The following is a 21,789-nucleotide window of genomic DNA, read 5'->3' on the forward strand; positions in this document are numbered from 1 at the left end:
AGAAATCTTGATGGAGCTTGCATTTCTCTGTAGCCCTTAATGGGATCCTCATCAATATTCACTCCATGGGCAAAACCCTTGTCTAAGTCTGTGTGTCTACCAGCCTTTTACCATTCTCACAATTAACCATCTCTTTGTCCAATTAATGAAACCAGCACATTTTGCCAGTGTTGCTAATGCTGATAGCTGCACCTTCGCTGTTTTAACTGATTCATTAAACTGCCATCTCTGCACTACATACCTCGCAATCAATCAGACAGAACAAACTCTATCAGCTGCCTTAAGACCCCCCAAAGAGTTGACTAAATGCTACCAGAGCAGACTGCTGACATAACTGCCATGCGCATTCTATCAGTCTCCCATATCTATTCAGGTACCTCTGAGGGGTGCTCTTTCACATGTGGAGTAACTGTTCCGAACATGCAAAACTGAAACCATGAAAGACTGTCAGCAGTCACATTAGAACAACCTAGTATATGCTTTGCTGAAATAGACAAATTGATTCTCAATCACTGTAACATCAAATTCCTTAACACTATCTGTGTTTACTCCACTTTTGAAGATTTCTTACCTAGCGCTTGTATGACTACTGCATTATCATAAAAGAAAATAACGCTCTTGTTAGCCAACTCTCTCTACATATGACTAATGCCACCAAAAATTACATAATTTCCAGGAATTTAACATCACTTCTCAATTGCTCACACAATTTTACTGGCCAGGGGATCATGAACCATTTACCCCCAAAACATGATTCCATGCCAAGTACACCTGTTGCCTCCACAAATAACTCTAAATCATCTACCAACACCCAGCTGTCTTGCCACATTGAAATTCCACTAAAATTTCCTAGAAAAAAAACTTAACCAATTTCTCAAGACCTGTTTTAGCATCCTAGTCACCCTAACTCAGTGATGTTCCTTCTCACAACCCTTCAATAGGTTGGCTACCAGCCTGCAAAAGGGATTCCCATGTTCCATGGCATATCAGGCAAAATTCAATAATTCTAGCAGTTCCATTCTGTCGCGCACTCTAACTTTAGCTACACCCAACCACCTGCCAATATGCTTCTTTAATTAATTGGCCATATCTTCAGGCAAATGAAAATATCTCTTACTAGCGTCAATCCTCAAACCGAAGAAATTAATCTCCTTCAGAGGTTCCACCTTCTTATCTTGCACTAGAGGTACACTGAGCCTGTAACAAAGCTGCACAAACTCCTGTATCCCCACTTCCTTGCTGTTTTTACCTTCTCCTATCAACATCATCTAAATAATAAACTCCCTTTTGGCCAGCAACCTCTTGGTCCCAGATCAATGTAAAGCTCTTAACCATCACACAAGGCACTACTACAGTCCAGTGGTCTGTATTATTAGCCAGGGTCCCTGCCAGATGGCCACAGTAGGGCAGTACAGGATAAGCAAACCAACATAAATATCCAGGCACAGGTGACTGAATAACCCAGTTTATTGAAACATGATAAAATTCCTACATGGAACATGAAGAATATTAAAAACAAAGAAAAGCGTTTTTTGTCCCTAAGTTAATTAAGAAAATGAGGCTTCATCAGATAAAATACTAAGTCACATGACCCACTTAAGAACTGAATTGTCACATGACGAAACTGAAAAGCGGAGTCTTAAATACTAGGGCTAAGCCCATGGCAAAAAATTAACAAAATGTAGCAAAGTGTAACACTGAACCAAAGCACAGTCCAACAGATAATTAAATCACTGTAATAAAGTCTTCACTTTGCCATTAAAATAATGCTCCATTCTGTCAGTGTAAAACTGCCAGCAGCATAATATGAGTAAGCGAACTGAGGTCTAAAGGCAAAGTTCTAAAAACTGGGAAAACAGCTAGCATAATATCTAAAGGCAAAGTTCTAAAAACTGGGAAAACAGCTAGCATAATATCTAAAGGCAAAGTTCTAAAAAACTGGGAAAACAGCTAGCATAATATCTAAAGGCAAAGTTCTAAAAACTGGGAAAACAGCTAGCATAATATCTAAAGGCAAAGTTCTAAAAAACTGGGAAAACAGCTAGCATAATATCTAAAGGCAAAGTTCTAAAAAACTGGGAAAACAGCTAGCATAATATCTAAAGGCAAAGTTCTAAAAAACTGGGAAAACAGCTAGTATAATAGTCATCAATTGTTCAAAGGCAAGAAAAAAAATATCAACAGCATGATGATAGCAGAGCTGATAGTACGTCTGATGAAAAACCACAAGCTGGTGACCCAAGATGAAGCAAAACAGCATTTATTGTTCCTCTGAAGTCTCGGCTAATGCCTTCATAGGAGAATACTAAACAAATTTCACACTCCATATTTATAATGCATTCATTAAACCAACTATCCAATAATCTCATTATTTAATTATATGCCAAGTTATTTAAAGTAAAACTCTCCAATTAAAGTCTACATTCATTCCTTGTGGTGCCAAAGTGTAAAATTTTAATTTTTGATAGTAAGTCTGCCTGAAAATCCGGTGACCAAAGAATACAAGAAAAAAAGTGACTTCCAAAGGCACAAGCACATACACACACAGAAAAAATGACATACACTGAATGCAACAGCAAAATGTAATCAAAATGCTGACCAAGTCTGTGCATGGCAGTCAAGTGACACCATCTTAGACCACAATAAGACCTGTAGCCTCTCATAACTTGAGCTGAAGGCTTTCAAGTAGTTCAACAGCCAGCTTGTTGGCATGACCAGAGAAGGACCAGGCCAACTCCCAAGGTAGAGATGGTGTGCCTAGAGAAGGACCAAGCCAACCCTCAAGGTGGAGATGATGTGCCCAGAGAAGGATCAGACCAACCCCCAAGGTGGAGATGGTGTGCCCAGAGAAGGCCCAGGCTAACCAGCAAGGTGGAGATGGTGTGCCCAGGGAAGGACAGGTTAACCCCCACAGTGGAGATGGTGTGCCCAGAGAAGGACCAAGCTAACCCCAATGGAGGACACAATGTCACCTACTTATTGTGGTAGATCACTAGCCAACATCAGAGGGGGTATCTAGGACTGCAAAAGGATGGATTCTGAATTCCCACAAGGAGAAAAAAAGGTCCATTTATGTCCTTGAACAGTGTCATAAAGTGTGGAATCCATATGGGGAAAATAATAGCAGCCTTAATGCCAAAACAGGAAAAGAAGACCATAACAAGCTTACCCCTTACAATTTTTCCCCTCCGTTTGCTGTCACAGAATTAGAAGGAGAGAATGGTGATCTTGTAGTCAGAAGAGGCGGTGGTAATTAGAGTATGAGGCCTCTGTTGAATATAAGTCTATCTTGTTGCTACTTCATGAACAAGACTGAACAGACTTCTCACACCTACAAAAGAGTCAGCTGCTTTAGTGAGTTGAACACTTTTAGTCTAACTCTGCAGTTGTGACTGTCACTAAAAAAGGACATGATGACCTTTGGAGTTTGTTCCAGCTACTAATAAACATCTTATTGGGATGGCACAGGCACTAAGCATACTCACTCAAACCTCATACTATACCTGAATACACCTTTATTTATGGAACACATCTCACAAAAGTAGAATTGTGGTAACTATTTGAAATATTGGGACCCACTTTAGTGTGCCCTACAATGATAAGAATGAATGACTCCCAACCCCCCCCCCCCACACACACACACACAAATTAAATATAACAATTTTGAGGTGGTCATTTCTTAGAATATTCTCTTTTCTCTGATGCAGTCTTGGAGTTAGTGTATACAAGTTCAGTGTGTGTGTGTGTGTGTGTGTGTGTGTGTGTGTGTGTGTGTGTGGGGGGGGGGGGTTGTCCTGCCAAAAAAAAAGAAGTGAAAAGAAGAACAGCAATGTTCAGTATTTGATCTTCTCATCAATTTTCAGTGTTTTCTTTAGCATGTCGATACTCGGTATTACAAGTGCCAGCATGTCAGTAGGGAGCTGAAGTCTGACAATAAAGCCTATACAAACTCATTACTTTCACACATTTCAGCAGTCTTGTTTCTCATCCTGCACAAAGCACTTATGACTCCTCAAACTTTATAAATCAGTTTGCGTCTGTGAAGTAACCATTGCACAAAGTGATTTTAAAAATGATCACAATTTTAGAAAACGCCTCTTAGGGAGAATGGGTTTTCTTCTCTTCCACAAAGGATATAACACTGTGATTCTTTAATTTGAAATTTTTTGTACAATTAACATTCAATAGCCATTTTAAATGCATGGAAGACCTTTAAAATGTAATCAGCTGCAAAGTGTTTTAAGAGAAAAATAAATGTAATAAGCAATCAGTTGCTCAATATTTACAAATGAAATTATGCATTTTGTAAAGTTTAATAAGTAATCAATTGCTAAAAACTTTCAAGTGAAACTATATTTTGGATATTTTTATTGCTAACTAAATTGTGCAGGGTCATAATTTCATATACTATTAGTGAGACAAGTAAGTAAAAAGTGATATTTAGTTTTTACAACCCATGCCAGAATGTGCTGACTATTTTACATTATGGTACTTCCCAACTCTGGAAAGAACTGTAAATAGTATTTCCTACCAAGATATGCAGCAAGGTGTTCATTCTTGTCAGTTTTGAAGGTGTGATTTTCAGCAATAAGAAACTCAGTGCCATCCTGCATAACAACTGTTCCATTCCAGTCATAAGCTCCAACTGCTCCAAGCATAACACGATCCTGTTAAACAAAGAATTATTTATTTATTTATTGCAAATGTCAAGCATCTCTGTACTGCAGTATACTATAGACAGTAGTATTTGACTTACTGATGTAATCATCCAAAGGCAATCATCCAAAGGCAGGCGTCCAGTCTGGTGGACCCCTGCCATAAATAAACTGTACAACAGAAGGAGGAAGCTACTACATGATAGAGCAAAATCCCTAATAGGGAAGGCATCTCTGATCAGTACTAGCAAAAAATTACGATCCCTCATAAAATCCTCCAAGGCCAGCTTCCAGAGAAAAATTGCACAGGACACTAAAGTCAATCATAAGGCTTTTTTCAGTTATGTTAGGAACCTGGGATGCAACTCCCAGACTTGTTCTGAGTTGATTCTAAATGACAAAAAATACACTGAACCCACAGACATATCCTGGCAGACAGGTTCAGTGCAAACTTCTCCACCCCCTCCCCCACAAAAGAGCAAGTTTCTATCCCGGCAGAGGGCTGCCTCCTAAACATCTCTGATGCTCAGGTGAAGGCTGCCCTCTCCAAAGCAAAAAACACTGCTTCCATGGGACCAGATGGCGTCCCAGGTTGTGTTCCACATGAACTCCAAGAGGAACTAATCCCTCAAATAAAACAGCTATACAGTCTCAGCCTCACTACAGGATATGTGCCCACAGAATGGCGTACAGCAATAGTGGTCCTACTCCACAAAGGTGGAGCCTCTACGGACCCTGGAAACTATTGCCCCATAAGCCTGACTAGCTTAGTCTGCAAGGCTATGGAGAGGATCATCATGGAGCTCATAAACAAAGACATTGGGAACCTACAGACACTAGATCCTACCCAGTTCGGCTTTGTCAAGGGCAGATCCTGCCTTTTGAACCTGGTTGACTTCTTCGAAACAGTCACCAAAGCCATAGATGAAGGGAAGGTAGTCCACACAGCCTATCTGGACCTTGCAAAGGCATTTGACACAATACCCCACTCAGGCATCATAGATAAGCTATCCAGCTTAAATATAAACCCCTATGTCACAAGATGGGTCGCAAACTGGCTCAAAGACAGAACCCACAGAGTGAGAGTTGCTGGAGCCATGTCAGACTCGAAACCGGTCACAAATGGCATCCCACAGGGTTCTGTCCTGGGACCACTCTTGTTGGGTATATACTTTTCCGAGGTACAGGCAAATGTGGAAGGACTATGGCTCACCAAGTTTGCAGACGACTGCAAACTGGGCGCCATAACTGACTCTCCAGCTGACATAAACATCCTTCAAAAAGGTCTCACAGAGACAGATAACTGGTGCCAGCGCCATGGTTTAAAGCTAAATGCCAAAAAATGTATAGTCATACCCTTTGGCAAAAACAATGTGCCCACAAATTACCACATAGGCGGAAACCCATTAAGTACAGAGAAAGTTATTAGGGACCTGGGGACCCAAGTTGATAGCAATCTCTCCTTTGAAAACCACATTGCCAAAGTGGTTAGAAAGACCTTCTACATAGCCCACCTCATCATGAAGGGTTTCACATCTAGATCAAGAGAGGTAATCGTGCCCCTTTATTCATCCCTCATCAGGCCCATCATAGAATACAATGCCCCTTTTGGGATGTACCTTACCCGACACCTGCAGCAATTAGAGAGACCCCAAAAGTATCTCACCAAGAGGATCAAGGGTCTCAAACAGATGCCATATGCTGCTTGGTTAAAAAACTTCAGCTCTACTCAGTTGCATACCGCCTACTTCGTGGCGATCTATGCCTGACATACAAAGCTATGTCAAATCCAGAATTAATGGACATGCTCCACCTCAATAAATCTAAATCCCTTAGAGCCACACGCTCGAGGGACTTGAACCTCAGTACAGAAATAAATAGAACTTGCTGGAGGGACAGGTTCATAACCCAGAGGCTCCCTTCACTCTGGAATAGAATTCCAGTTCATGTGAGGCAGAGCACCTCACTGAATCTCTTCAAGAAGAATCTCGATAGGTGGATGGGGGATCGTAGGTTTGTCCCAAGGATTACTCCCGTGTCACTATTAGACAGAGGCACAGTAAACTAAACCTTAAAAAGGGCACAGTATACTCAAATCAAGGGGTGGCGTAAGCCATACAGAATCGGGCTAGGCTTATAATTGCCCCAGGGCAGATAGCCTAGTATGGACCTATGAACCTATGAACCTATATTCATACGTGGTGGTTAAGTATGGTCATTACTACAAGGATAATGTCAATTTTTTTTAAATTTCTTTATTAAAAATTACATTTTGTCATCATGGCATTTCTTCTACAAAAATCCGTATTACTGCTTCATCCATCTATCCACAACTCCTCAGGTGACACTTTAGCAGAAACAATCATCTAGAGTCAAGGTTCAAACTGTTGGGTGGCTAGCCCTCCCATGACTGTTCTTCCATACCACACACTCACACTTATGGACAATTTAGAGTGTGCAATCCACCTATGACGGGTTTGGAACGTGAGAAGAAACTGGAGCACCCGAAGGAAACCCAAACAAACACAGGGAGGACATGCAGGCTCTGCACAGAATGCATCCCAGCTGAGAATCGAACTGGAGAACTTCTTGCTGTGAAGAAACAATGCTATCCACTGTACCACTGTGCCACCTCTCTACTATGCCGTATTATTGTAATCTATTGTAAAATTCACTGATCTTGTTTTATAGTCTTCATTTCTTAACGGAACTGATGATGCACATTGTCATATAAATGCCCTTCAATTAATGTTGCATGGAAACAATTATAAAATGTCAGCACAAACTCAGATCCACACTTGTGGTGCAGTCACATACACTGTCTTAACACTTGGTGAATACTGGTGTTGTCTTGTGAATGCTGAATGTAAGTGAATGAGAAATATCACAATGTGCACTTTCTTTCTAAAATTATAGATCTATAAAAAAACAAGAAATTTGAAGATGGCTAGTACTTTTAATATATTAGGTTTCCAGTTCCAATAGATGCACTAAGCATTAAAGATCAGAAATGATGAGCAGCCTTGAGCAGCAGAACACAGCAACTGTACATGACTATCCACTGAATCATTCAGGACTCAGAGGAGAGCAGTAGTTTTAACAGTTTATCAAGGCATCCGAAGACATTACAAGGGAATGAAGAATGCAACACTGCCTTGAGGGAAGCATCATGTGATTTATAAAGAAAGGATGCAGAAATGAGGAGCATGTCTTAAAGCCCCAGTAAACAGCCACATTATAGGTATCAATGTGAGTCAGCACAAGAAGGAAAAGCGCTCTCAGATACAGTCTGGTGATTTAAAATATACTTGTAAGCAATAACAGTGAGCATAATAGTGACAGATAGATGAGGGCTTGTTGCTGTGAAAGTTCTCAATTTCAGCAGTCCAAACAGTGATTCAATGTGATAACCAGGGCAGACTAAAGTGAGGAAGGCTTAGTGTTTAAGAGTGCTTACCTTAGATGTAAACAACACTTAAACGAATTGACACTTGCCAACAGTCAGTTAATAATGAGTTACATTCCCAACCACACTCTTGCTAAACAGCAACCAGTTGGAGCTCAGAGTCAAAGAAAATTTAAATGTGATAAAAATCTTTTAAACTGAACAAGTAAAGTAAAATTCCTTATTCGGTTAAATATTTTCACACATTTGAACTGCTTGATTGAGGGTCAGCAAAGAAGTTGCTCTGAAATAACAGAGTTGTGTGTGGTCATTTTTTTCAGGCACTGTAGGCTTCAATGGGACAATGGAGTATAGACAAATGGGTTTCCAGGGATGAAGCAAACAGTGGAAATGACTCTGTAGGCTTGGATGAGTTAAAATGCTAGCAAAAAAACAAACACGGAGTACTCTCAGGAACTTACAAAGCAACAGTGAATTTCATTACTAAGTGAGGCAGTCATGAATAAGGTGGACAACTGCAGAAGAAGGAAAACACCCCCCTCTGGAAGACTACCTACCAGACAAAAAGAAGAAATGTGGAAGTGGCGATCAAGTTTTAAAATCCCAGTAACAGAGCAAGTGTGCAGAAATCAACAACAGCCCAAATTGGAAGGCCTAATACTGTTCAGATCACTCTACTGACTTAAAAGGCACTTTCTAAGCATTAGCCAGCAAACAAAGCGGTAAAGGAAAAGACCAGGCAATGCAGAAGTGTTCCATCTCTACAGTTATGCAGTGCTTCTACGTGCTAACCAGAGCAGAAACAACTGCCTGCTAGTATGGTGAGGTCTGACACTATAAAAGTTCTGTATCTTAGATTCTAACACCACTTGTACATTCTGAGAGGAAAAAGAACTATTTTTGATTTCACATGGTCACATTAGAGCAAGCCTTTCAGAATTACTTGAGGTAACAGAGTGTGAAGGTGTTCCCGCTAGTGTAGCTTACAACATTATATGGCTTGGAGTAAAAACTTAGATTCCTCTTTAGTTTCCTGTCGGAAGTTCAGGTATTGCAACTATACGACTTATACTAGTCAGACATAAATTGCAAATACGGGGAAATAATCTGGTTATCAGAGACACACACATAGACCTACTTATGCAGAGGCACATGGCTGCAAACCGCAAAGACCTCCCATACATTCTGCCTGCACAAACTCTCCTCAGCAAGCCTTAAAGAACGCAACAGAAATGACACCTACCATGCATATACAGCCACATCCAGTGGACCCTCAACTACCAAGGCCAGAAGGCAAGTCAATAAACTACCCAAGAGTCTAGTTATTGTGGACTCCATTGTATGACATACCAATGCCCTACTCACCAGGCTGAACAAGAAGAAAATAACAGTCAGTTGCCTATCAAGGATCAGGATCTTCCAAGTTACACATGCACTGAAGCCACTGCACCAGAGGTAACAGTATGATTCGTTCATAGTCCATGTAAGTGTAAATGACCTGAGATGGAGTCTATATTAGAACATCAAAGTTGTAAAACATTGAATGTTCTAATATCGAACTCTATTCAGCAAACGCTTGAAATAGCAAAGCTGCAGAACACCGAATATTTTCCTAGGGAAATTATTCGGTGGGTCTTTCCGTCAGCTTCGCTATTTTCTCGACTGTGGTGCGAAGGTGACAGACTGGGTTAAGGTAAGTGTGCGAACGGACCGAGGTAAGGTGAGTGTGTGATAGTTAGGGACCTTAGAGATAGGGAGCGGGTAAGGTGAGTGTGCGATAGTTAGAGACCTTAGGGTTAGGGACCAGGTAAGGTGAGTGTACGTTAGTTAGGGACCTTAGGGTTAGGGTTGGGTTAAGGTAAGTGGATAGCTAGTAGTGTATGTATGGTTTAGTGTAGGGTTTTGTGAAGTGTGTATGTGTGGATTATGTATTTTGGTGTGCTTGTGCTGTGTGTGTGTATTCTCGGAACTTTTTCCCTTGGAAAAAATTTGTTGTTCTGAGCGTTCGAGTATATCACATTTCCAGATTCCAAGGTCGAGCTTATGGTGTTTGATATTTTGGAATTTCGATAATGTGATATAGACCCCCTGAGATGCACCTCCCCACAATATATGAAGTGACATTATGGAGCTCTTGGACTATGTGTCACAAGCTGGTATGTGCAGAGCATTCAGCAGCACTATGCCTTCACCAAAGATAATGCCACAATATGAACAGAATATGACTGAGGTTATGAATTGGCTACATTTTTGGTGTCATTCTAAGGGGATGCAATTTTTGTCAGTGTGGGAAGACATAGTTAACAAACCACATTGCTTTGCAAAGATGGTCTGCACCTGTCACCTCAAGACTTTCAACATTGTCTTCCCCATAGAGCCTTTTTTAGGCAATGCCAAATTGAAAAACCTTCAAACATAGCAAAGTCTACCCAAGGAAAGCTAAAGGTGACAGATCTCAATTTCAGTAGTCTAAACAAGAAACTCCACTCCCTCCAAGCTCTCCTCATCTCAGAGAATGTAGACATCTGTTCAGTTACCGAGACATGGTTTAAAGATGCAGTGAGTACCCCCAGCAGTGCAAGGCTTCAGTGCCTTCCACACATTTAGACCAGCAACTACACAGATAGGGACTAAAAGTAGAGGTGTCTCAAAATACATCAGTAAGAAGCATACATATCTCTAGGTTGGTTAAACGGGATGGCAAACTGGAGTTCCTCCATGTCCAGATTACCACAGATGACAAAGTCCAATAATGTATGCTAGCAAGCTATATGTCACTCTCTAGGTCCCATGAAACTCATAGCTCAGACTTAGAGCTAACAGAGACACTCAAAATACAACCAAATACCATACTCATGAGGGACTTTTAATTATCCCTCTATAAACTGGGAATCCTACAAGACCCCAAAATTGCAGGTACAGAAATTTCTAAACATTGCAAACACAAACACAAACAGACCCGTTAGTTAGTGTATATGCCTGCTAGAGGTACAAAAATATTGGAATTGGTACTTACAAATATGGGAGAATGCTGCACATCCCCCCAGTGTTGAATCCTGTCTGGTAAGGTCAGACCACAAAGCAGTCTTCTTCAAAATAAGAATCAATTCTGTAAACCCAGCAAACACTGTAACAGAAACTACTCCAAGCAAACTACCTTTTAAGTGATAACATGTCAAAAGTTCAAGACCCTCCAACCTAGACAACATAGCAGTCTATGCAGAATTATTCACAAATGTTCTGCACAACCATGTCAATGACTACTTAGAGACTGCTGTGCCTACCAGAAGGAAGCCCAACACTAACTTAAAAAAACAATCCACTCTGAAGAAACTAAAATTAAACAGGTTGTAAAAAAATTCATAGTTAACATTACGAAGGTCAAAACCAAAAAGATAAAAACATTCTCATCAAACTGAATAGACAACTAACAGGACTAATTAAGTCCAACAAAGAAAATTCTGAGGTAAAGATACCATTCCAGGCTAAAGACAACCATAAGGTCTTCTTTAACTATGTCCAAAACCTCAAAGGCAGTACACAACAGTATGCAGGACTGTTGGTAAATGGAGCCATATTCAATGAACCAGGAACTATGACAAGTGTTCTAGCTGACAAATTTAGAAAACCCCAATCCAAATTCCCAATGCCCTCCCATTCCTACGCAGCCTACAGGAAATGCCACCTAACATAACTAGTCTAACTATCAACAGTGAGCAGTTCTTAGATGTACTGTCTAATGTCATAAATACAGCATCTAGGAGCCCCAGTAATGTCCCAGAATGCCCCCTAAATAGTGTATAAAATGACCTGCTGGGGTCACTGTTGTCACTATTCAGCCATAGCCTTCATATAGCCCTCACGGCACATGAGCACAACTGCAGACCATCAATGGATCCTGGGAGCTACAGACCAATTAGGCTGACTAGTCTCATAAGCAAAGTCATGGAAAGAGTTATCATAAAAATGATTAACAATGATTAACAATGACATAGGGAACTGACACTGGACCCACCTCAGTCTGGTTTTGTCAAAGGTAGGTCATGCCAACCGAACCTGAAGAACTTCTTTAAGAAGGTCATTAAGGCAATGGGGGAGGGCAAATGGTACCCATTCCCATCCTTGACCTAACTAAGACATTTGATATGATATCCCACTTGATCATTGTAAACAGACTTACAGATTAGGCATAAATCTCTGTGTAACTCACTGAATAGACATCTGGCTCATAGATAGGAGCTAGGAAGTTAGTATTGGAGAGACCACCTCCACAAAGAGGCAGGTCACCAGTAGAATCCTCCAGGACTCCCTGCTGGGTCTGTTGCTCTTTGGCATCTATTTTTCAGAAGTCAAGGCCAGTGTCAAAGGCCTCTGGCTTAAAGTTTGCAGATAATTGCAAGCTAGTAACAATCATAGTAAACACCCAAGATACTAACATATTACAAGAAGGTCTAACACAACTAAATGGCTATTAACAAAGACATGGCTTAAAACCGAATGTCAAGAAATGCATAATAGTACCTTTTGAGAAGTTTGCTACCCAGGGAAACTGCATCATTGATAAAACACCCCTAAAGGTAGACACAGAAGTCCAAGATATGGGGACTTAATGTACATAGTAAACTAGCTTTTGAACAATATGTTTCTGAGGTTGTAAAAAAGTCATTCTATGTTACTCACCTTTTAAGTAAGGGCATCACATCTAGCTCCAAGGAAGTTATTTTGCCACTGTACTTGTCCCTCATCAGACCCATCATTGAGTATAATGCCCCCTTTGGTATTTACCTGACTGGGCACATGTAACAACTGGAACATCCACAGAGGCTCCTCACAAAAAGAATACAAGGTGTAAACAGAATGTCCTATGCAGACTGCCTCAAGGCCCTATCTCTAGACTCTGTTTTCTGCAGACTGCTGAGAGGTGATTGATGCCTGACATACAAAGCATCCTTGGGTCTTACCCTAATGGACATTTTGAATATCTGCAAAACGAACAGCACTAGAACTACTAGATCTAAGGATTTAAACTTTGCTTGGGACTTAAACAGGATATGCTGGAAGGACAGGTACATATCGCATAGTCCCCATTCTGTGGAATAGGCTTCCCAGCCATTAGTTCATTTCCATTTGGAGAAACAGGATGGCAAAGGCCCAGTCAGCACAAACGTTTAAGAATGCCTCAATACAGAAATTTGATAGCCAGTAAGTGGTAAGTGTGATAAATGTGATTTGTTTTCATTCAAAATTATGAATATGTGCAAGTGATACCTCGTTTACTACCTTGCCCTCCAAAGAGTTCATGTGGTATTTTATGCTATCAAGTGAAAGCTTACATAACCCTATAAAACTTGTCATGGGTACCCAGTATATAACTACCACTTCTTTGCTTGTATATATATTTTTTTAGCAATACATATGTATACTGCATATTGTCTGTACATAACTCAGGCAGTGTCCATATAGTGGCATGTTGGAACAGTAGTTCAAAAGACAGCTCAGCACGGCACATACATTTACATGTATTTATTGCAGTTGTTTACCATGATAGTTCAAATGGGCAGAAAGCTACTGGCTTTTAGCAGAGGCCTGGGAAGAAGAGCTCAAAGAAATACATAAAGAACACAGTAAACAGATGAATACAATAATCAAAAAAAATATAAAAAATCAGAAGAGAATATCATTAATTAAAGCAGCATTGTGTATTGAGTGATGCAATTAAATTACACCAAAATATTTATAGGTTCATAGGTAAGTACTAGGCTAACTGCCATTGTGGGCCATTTTAATCCTAACTAATTTCCCTTTCTGTTCTCGAATTAACCAATCCCATTCAGTTAGAGAGTTAGAGACTGGCCTTACCCATGTCATGGTTGATAATTATATATTAACCCTAATGAGAATAACTGCGATAATACCATAAATAATTTGAGGGGACCCATGCATGGGATAAAGAATTTAGGCATTGCCTCTGTCCATTAGTAGTACAGGGGACAGTCTTGGGTTAAAGTTTCCCTTTCCCATTCATAGATCTAAGTTGCACTTAATTATGGACAGAGATGAACTTTGTTTATGTGGATGGGAGTCTGATCCACAGCTTGATTATAGTCTGTGAAATATACCTGTCCTTCCAAACCATTCAGTTGATGTTGCAGAAGACTCTTAGATTCCTAGACTGAGTATTTATGATGCCATTTCATTTGCTGATGTGCAGTAAATCCATCAGTAATGGCTCAGAGGATGCCTTATATGCCAGTCACAGGTCACCTCATAGCTATTTGTAGGATACCGAGTGTAGTGACAAGGCTTTTAGTAAGGTATTTCTGTGGATGTTCCAGTTATTGAATGTGTCTGGACAGATACATGCCAAAGGGGGCATTATATTCAATGACTGCCCTAATGTGGGGTGAGTAAAGGGGGCCAATGACATCCCTAGATATAGACACAAGCCCTTTGTTTATAAGCTCTTGGAAAGTCCTTCTATATTGTACAACAATGGACACATGTTGGTTAAAAGTTAGGTCACTGTCCACATAGGTTCCCAAATCCCAAACTGGGTTATTTCTTAGGGGTATATTGTCAATGTAGTAGTTTTAACTCATATCAAATTCACTACCATGAAATGCCAATATTTCTCCATACAATGCTTGAAATAATTAACATACACTGCAGGGATGCCTGGTCTGAAAAAAAAGATGGATTGTGAGGTCTTCTACCTTTACTGATTTACTTACTAATTTGAAATTTTACAATGGCTTGTTCTGATGAGCATATTAATTATTTAGATCTATGTATCTGTGACGCCCATGCACTGGCCCAGTAATCAAGGAACCTCAATCATCACCACTAGCACCAGTGAGGGGTGTGCACATTGGAAAGGATAACAAGTACACACACAGTAAAGTGCAATTTTCCTTAAGGGCACACAGAGATCACAGTCAGCCTGGGACTGGTTTCTCTCTTTCTCTCCAGATTCCCAATAAGACTCCCCACTGGCACAGCTATAGGGTTCAGATCCCAGCCAAGTAGTCAAGCCAAAACCTCCAGTAGCCTCTCTGTCCAACCAGTGCTTTGTGTCCCTGTCCAGGTGCCCAGAGGCACATGGGATATATGCAAATGATCCTTATAAACATCAGGTGTTTCAGCTCATTGGCAATTCTGAATGTCCACGACTTGTTTTGTCATTTTACTGGACAATTTCAGGGGTATAACAGCCCTGTGTTTCTAATGCTTAGTGAAATACTCTGCTTGTGCTGTGCTGACAAGGTCATAACAAGGCTGAAATATGCATATCCACAGCTAGTGGGGTTTGGCTTTATTGGCCTGAAATTGTCCAGTAAAATGACAAAACAAGTCATGGGCATTCAGAATCTCCAGTGAGTTGAAACACCTGATGTTCATAAGGATCATTTGCATATATCCCATGTGCCTCTGATACAAGAGGTTTGGGAGGTCACTCGGTTGAGGTTCTAGCTTTGCTGGAGTTTTCATTTTGTTTTTACTGATTGGTTTTTCAGTGACCTTCTCACTCATTGTTTTAGTTTGTTGTTTGGGATATTTTTGCAGTAACCCTAATGATAATGGATATCAGCTGGATATAACAGCCCTGTGTTTCTAATGCTTAGTCAAACACTCTGCTTGTGTTGTGCTGACAAGGTCATAACAAGGCAGAAATATGCATATCCACAGCTAGTGGGATTTGGCTTTATTGGCCTGAAATTGCCCAGTAAAATGATAAAACAAGTCATTGGCATTCAGAATCACCAATGAGCTGAAACATCTGATGTTCATAAGGATCATTTGCATATATCCCATGTGCCTCTGATACAAGAGGTTTGGGAGGTCACTTGGTGCAGGTTCTAGCTTTGCTGGAGTTTTCATTTTGTTTTGATTAATATGAAATGTGGGGATATGAATCTGAAAACTGAATGTCTGGAATATAAATGGATTAACTATCTTGGTACAGTTAAATATCCAGGACCAATTTTAAAAATGTGTTCCTTAATTGTTTGAACTATTGCTGCTTTCCTGATTGGTGTATTTAGCCATGTGATTTTAGAGTTTTTTTTCCATTATGTAAAGGAGCTCTGTTTTTTTATGTTTACCATTGATAAAGTGATATTCTCAAAAGTTCTGTGTGACATAATTTTAATAAAATCGCTGACTTGAGGAGTTTCCAGTGTTTTTCATTATTACACACATAACAAGAACAAAGCTCATATGCTTAAGACAGAAATCATTGGCACTATGTACATTTACAAGGGCAGTGAAGAAACATAAGGAAAATCAGGGACATTTTGCAAATCTGTGAACAGTTGGCATGTATGGTTATCATACTTGTCAACTGTTTGCAGTTTTATAGAACATTTCTGTTTTTGGCATATTTTATAGTGGACCTCATAAAATGAATTATAAAAGTTTATCAAGGATATACCAATATACACAATCTGTCTGATCACCAATGCTAGAGTGAACAGACAGTTTTGTATTGGTATATGCTCAATTTATGATAGGCTCACTGACTGGGCTATTTAATCAGCATGCATGTTTTTGAATAAGCATTAGCCCTTATTGTATAAAACATTTATAATTTCTGTTTTGTCTTCTAGGATTTGATAAGAAAACTAAATGCAATGAAAAATAGGATTTGCCAAGAAAACTAAATACAATGAAAAATATCAATCAGCTAAATGTACATAGAAATTATTGGAGAATGATATTAAGCGTATTTTATATACCTTAAATGCATCTCTGAACTTCTTTTGGTATCCCATTAATTTCACCCAAATCTTTTTGTATGATGGATATCATTCACTCTGTTATGAAAATACCACATACTGTGTTACAGAAACAGAAAACATTTCTACTGTGTATTTATCCACATCATTTTAGCTTCCATTAAATATGTCAACATTACATTAAGCCAAGTAAAATTTTCCAGTCACTTATTTCCTGCAAGTCCTGCCCCTGATGCCAAACTACTAACAAAGTTACTGAGGAAGGATATACTGCTGGCTGATCATATATATTTTTCCTCTATAAATGTTGTCTTGCCTGAGGAAACAACAGTGTATCATTAATCATCCACACTTGTATTGCACCTCATCCCATGCATTTTTAAACTGCGTATGAATCCTCCCTCCATATATGTGAAAAAGTGACCTCACATATTTCTTTCCACAATACTGTATTACTGAGGGTTTGCCCCAGGATACTGTTTAATTAAATAAATTACACAGTAAACACCACTGTGCCAATATGATCTCAGGGCACATACCACATTCCTGGTATTCTTTCTGTGTGAGACTTTAAGCATCTGTTCTCACATCTCTTATACTTACTATTAACTCTTTAAGAATAAGCTGTGAATTGAAGAGGAAATTTGGCATAGAATATATGTTTGCACAGTGCAAGGAATATGTCAGATACACTTGACTGCAAGCCTAGCAAATATTCTCACTAAGACATCTAAAAAGATTATTTTTAAAAACAATTGCTCTTTTCACTTGAGCCACAGCCCACCTACTGATGATTTTTCATTGTCCACTAGAATTTCCTGTCAGCATTAACCAAGTGGCCTAATTCAAACTGGTGCAGGGAATTGCTGCTCTTGCATACAGAACTTTGGAATCACCAAGGTGGTTAGCATCAAGTGATTAGATATCATGTGTATTTTTACCTTTTATGGCCTATGTACAGCCTCTCATCCCACAGTGCCCCAGGCAGCTTATCTGAGTCTAAGCTTGTATAATCTCTTCTTTACAAGGATGTTATTAGTAGTATGTGCCACTGTGCTGTTCCTCCATTTTGTCAGTCCCTCAATGGTTGACATGGCTCAGTAGTGCAAGAATCAAAGCATGGATGTTCCCCACCAAGATTATAACACAGAGCAGTGGCCACCTTGACCCATCTCTCCAACCCACTCCTCCAGCACCTGTGTTACAAGTTACCTGGGATACTGGTGCCATGGCTTGAAATAAAATCTCCAAATAAAGGGATCTGTCCCACATCTGAAACAGTTACAGTACTCAGACAAGTTGAGAGTATTACTTATATCCTACAAATCCCAGCGATATGACTAACCAGACATATTTTTTTCAGTTCAGCGATGCCCTGATGCAAATCTTGTGGAATATGTTTGTCTTCTTGGACATAACATTAATAATTCTCCTCTAAATATGGACTAACAGCTTCCTGAATCTTCAAAAGTACTTTATTACAGATAGAGTTGTGAATTCATAGAACAGACTAACAGAAATGGTAGTGGATAGGGAATCCACAGAAGTAGTCACAGTAGCATTAGATAGGTGAAAAAAACAGTAAGATGGTAAGCAGCAATCAAGGAGAAGCAGACTGCTAAATTCACTTAAAAGGACAGACTAGATAGGCTTAATGTCCCCTTCTCTTGTTAAGCAAATGTAATAACTGTAATGTAATAGCAAACATTTTTTGATGCTATTCCTCATGTCACATTTGTAAGATACCTATGCACTCCAGGTGCAAACAGATTCATTTTGTCACAGGTAAAAAAGCAGCTATTTAGATACTGTCAATGTGCATCTTTGTATTACTGAATTTCTGAGTGGACCTATTGCTCAGGAGGTACTCCAAGTCTTTGTTCTACATCCTTTCACTATTAAATTGTCTTGAGGGTATACCAGTGTCCCAATACATGGATTATTGTCAAAATGTTGCACAAGAAAAGAAATATTAAAACTCGCTTAGTGCTAACATCTCTGTCTCATAACTCTAGAAATTGATTACAGAGTTCAATTCTCACTCTTGTCGCTGTCTGTATGGAGTTCGCAAATTTGCAAGGGACAGCGAAGAAACATAAGGAAAATCAGGGATATTTTGCAAATCTGTGAACAGTTGGCAGGTACGGTTATCTTAATGCATACTTGTCAACTGTTTGCAGTTTTATAGAACATTTCTGTTTTTGGCATATTTTATAGTGGACCTCATAAAATGAATTATAAAAGTTTATCAAGGATATACCAATACACTATCTGTCTGATCACCAATGCTAGAGTGAACAGACAGTTTTGTATTGGTATATGCTCAATTTATGATAGGCTCACTAACTGGGCTGTTTAATCAGCATGCATGTTTTTGAATAAGCATTAGCCCTTATTGTATAAAACATTTATAATTTCTATTTTGTCTTCTAGGATTTGATAAGAAAACTAAATGCAATGAAAAATAGGATTTGCCAAGAAAACTAAATACAATGAAAAATATCAATCAGCCAAATGTACATAGAAATTATTGGAGAATGATATTAAGCATATTTTATATACCTTAAATGCATCTCTGAACTTCTTTCGGTATCCCATTAATTTCACCCAAATCTTTTTGTATGATGGATATCATTCACTCTGTTATGAAAATACCACATACTGTGTTACAGAAACAGAAAACATTTCTACTGTGTATTTATCCACACCATTTTAGCTTCCATTAAATATGTCAACATTACATTAAGCCAAGTAAAATTTTCCAGTCACTTATTTCCTGCAAGTCCTGCCCCTGATGCCAAACTACTAACAAAGTTACTGAAGAAGGATATACTGCTGGCTGATCTTATATATTTTTTCATCTATAAATGTTGTCTTGCCTGAGGAAACAACAGTGTATCATTAGTCATCCACACTTGTATTGCACCTCATCCCATGCATTTTTGAACTGTGTATGAATCCTCCCTCCATATATGTGAAAAAGTGTCCTCACATATTTCTTTCCACAATACTGTATTACTGAGGGTTTGCCCCAGGATACTGTTTAATTAAATAAATTACACAGTAAACACCACTGTGCCAATACGATCTCTGGGCGCAGACCACATTCCTGGTATTCTTTCTGTGTGAGACTTTAAGCATCTGTTCTCACATCTCTTATACTTACTATTAACTCTTTAAAAATAAGCTGTGAATTGAAGAGGAAATTTGGCATAGATTATATGTTTGCACAGTGCAAGGAATATGCCAGGTACGCTTGACTGCAAGCCTAGCAAATATTCTCACTAAGACATCTAAAAAGATTATTTTTAAAAACAATTGCTCTTTTCACTTGAGCCACAGCCCACCTACCTATGATTTTTCATTGTCCACTAGAATTTCCTGTCAGCATTAACCAGGTGGCCTAATTCAAGCAGGGAATTGCTGCTCTTGCATACAGAACCTTGGAATCACCAAGGTGGTTAGCATCAAGTGATTAGATATCATGTGTATTTTTACTTTTTATGGCCTATGTACAGCCTCTCATCCCACAGTACCCCAGGCAGCTTATCTGAGTCTAAGCTTGTATAATCTCTTCTTTACAAGGATGTTATTAGTAGTATGTGCCGCTGTGCTGTTCCTCCATTTTGTCAGTCCCTCAATGGTTGACATGGCTCAGTAGTGCAAGAATCAAAGCATGGATGTTCCCCACTAAGATTATAACACAGAGCAGTGGCCACCTTGACCCATCTCTCCAACACACTCCTCCAGCACCTGTGTTACAAGTTAACCTGGGATACTGGTGCCATGGCTTGAAATAAAATCTCCAAATAAAGGGATCTGTCCCACATCTGAAACAGTTACAGTACTCAGACAAGTTGAGAGTATTACTTATATCCTACAAATCCCAGCGATATGACTAACCAGACATATTTTTTTTTCAGTTCAGCGATGCCCTGATGCAAATCTTGTGGAATATGTTTGTCTTCTTGGACATAACATTAATAATTCTCCTCTAAATATGGACTAACAGCTTCCTGAATCTTCAAAAGTACTTTATTACAGATAGAGTTGTGAATTCATAGAACAGACTAACAGAAATGGTAGTGGATAGGGAATCCACAGAAGTAGTCAAAGTAGCATTAGATAGGTGAAAAAAACAGTAAGATGGTAAGCAGCAATCAAGGAGAAGCAGACTGCTAAATTCACTTAAAAGGACAGACTAGATAGGCTTAATGTCCCCTTCTCTTATTAAGCAAATGTAATAACTGTAATGTAATTGCAAACATTTTTTGATGCTATTCCTCATGTCACATTTGTAAGATACCTATGCACTCCAGGTGCAAACAGATTCATTTTGTCACAGGGAAAAAAGCAGCTATTTAGATAGTGTCAATGTGCATCTTTGTATTACTGAATTTCTGAGTGGACCTATTGTTCAGGAGGTACTCCAAGTCTTTGTTCTACATCCTTTCACTATTAAATTGTCTTGGGGTATACCAGTGTCCCAATACATGGATTATTGTCAAAATGTTGCACAAGAAAAGAAATATTAAAACTCGCTTAGTGCTAACATCTCTGTCTCATAACTCTAGAAGTTGATTACAGAATTCAATTCTCACTCTTGTCACTGTCTGTATGGAGTTCGCAAATCCTGCTCATGACTGCATGGATTCTCCCTAGATATTCTGGCTTTGCCTCATATTCCAGAAAACATACTGGCTGACTAGTTACACCATGTGTTGCCTGTACCTGTAACACAGAGGGATAGAGTCCAGATTATGACACAGGCAAACTGAATCACCTGTGCCTCCCAACGCCTTCCAATGCAGGCGGAGAGAATGGAATGCTACCCCTATGGTGAGGGAACATTGTTGGGTGAAGAACTTATTAAGCTCTGATCTGGTCATAGTAGCAAGACAGAATGTTAGATTGTGCACGGGGGGGCTAGAAGGCAGGCCTTTTTAAGTGCCCAACAACTTGTGCTTTTCCACTGCTGTGCAGATAAGTTTCC

General features: G+C 39.4%; 1 protein-coding gene across 1 annotated transcript in view; it reads right to left on the minus strand.

The window, feature by feature from the left end:
- The window catches only part of ITGA1 (integrin subunit alpha 1), a 2,125,719-nt gene that overhangs the window by 846,820 nt on the left and 1,257,110 nt on the right, over positions 1-21,789 (minus strand). Inside the window, exon 11 of the mRNA XM_044077325.1 lies at positions 4,532-4,667. Within this exon, the coding sequence (XP_043933260.1) occupies positions 4,532-4,667 (136 nt within the window). The remainder of the gene's footprint in view (positions 1-4,531; positions 4,668-21,789) is intronic.

This window comes from Protopterus annectens, chromosome 1.part1 (assembly GCF_019279795.1).
Source record: "Protopterus annectens isolate FY-2018-M chromosome 1.part1, PAN1.0, whole genome shotgun sequence".
In the NCBI taxonomy this organism is placed as follows: Eukaryota; Metazoa; Chordata; order Ceratodontiformes; family Protopteridae; genus Protopterus; species Protopterus annectens.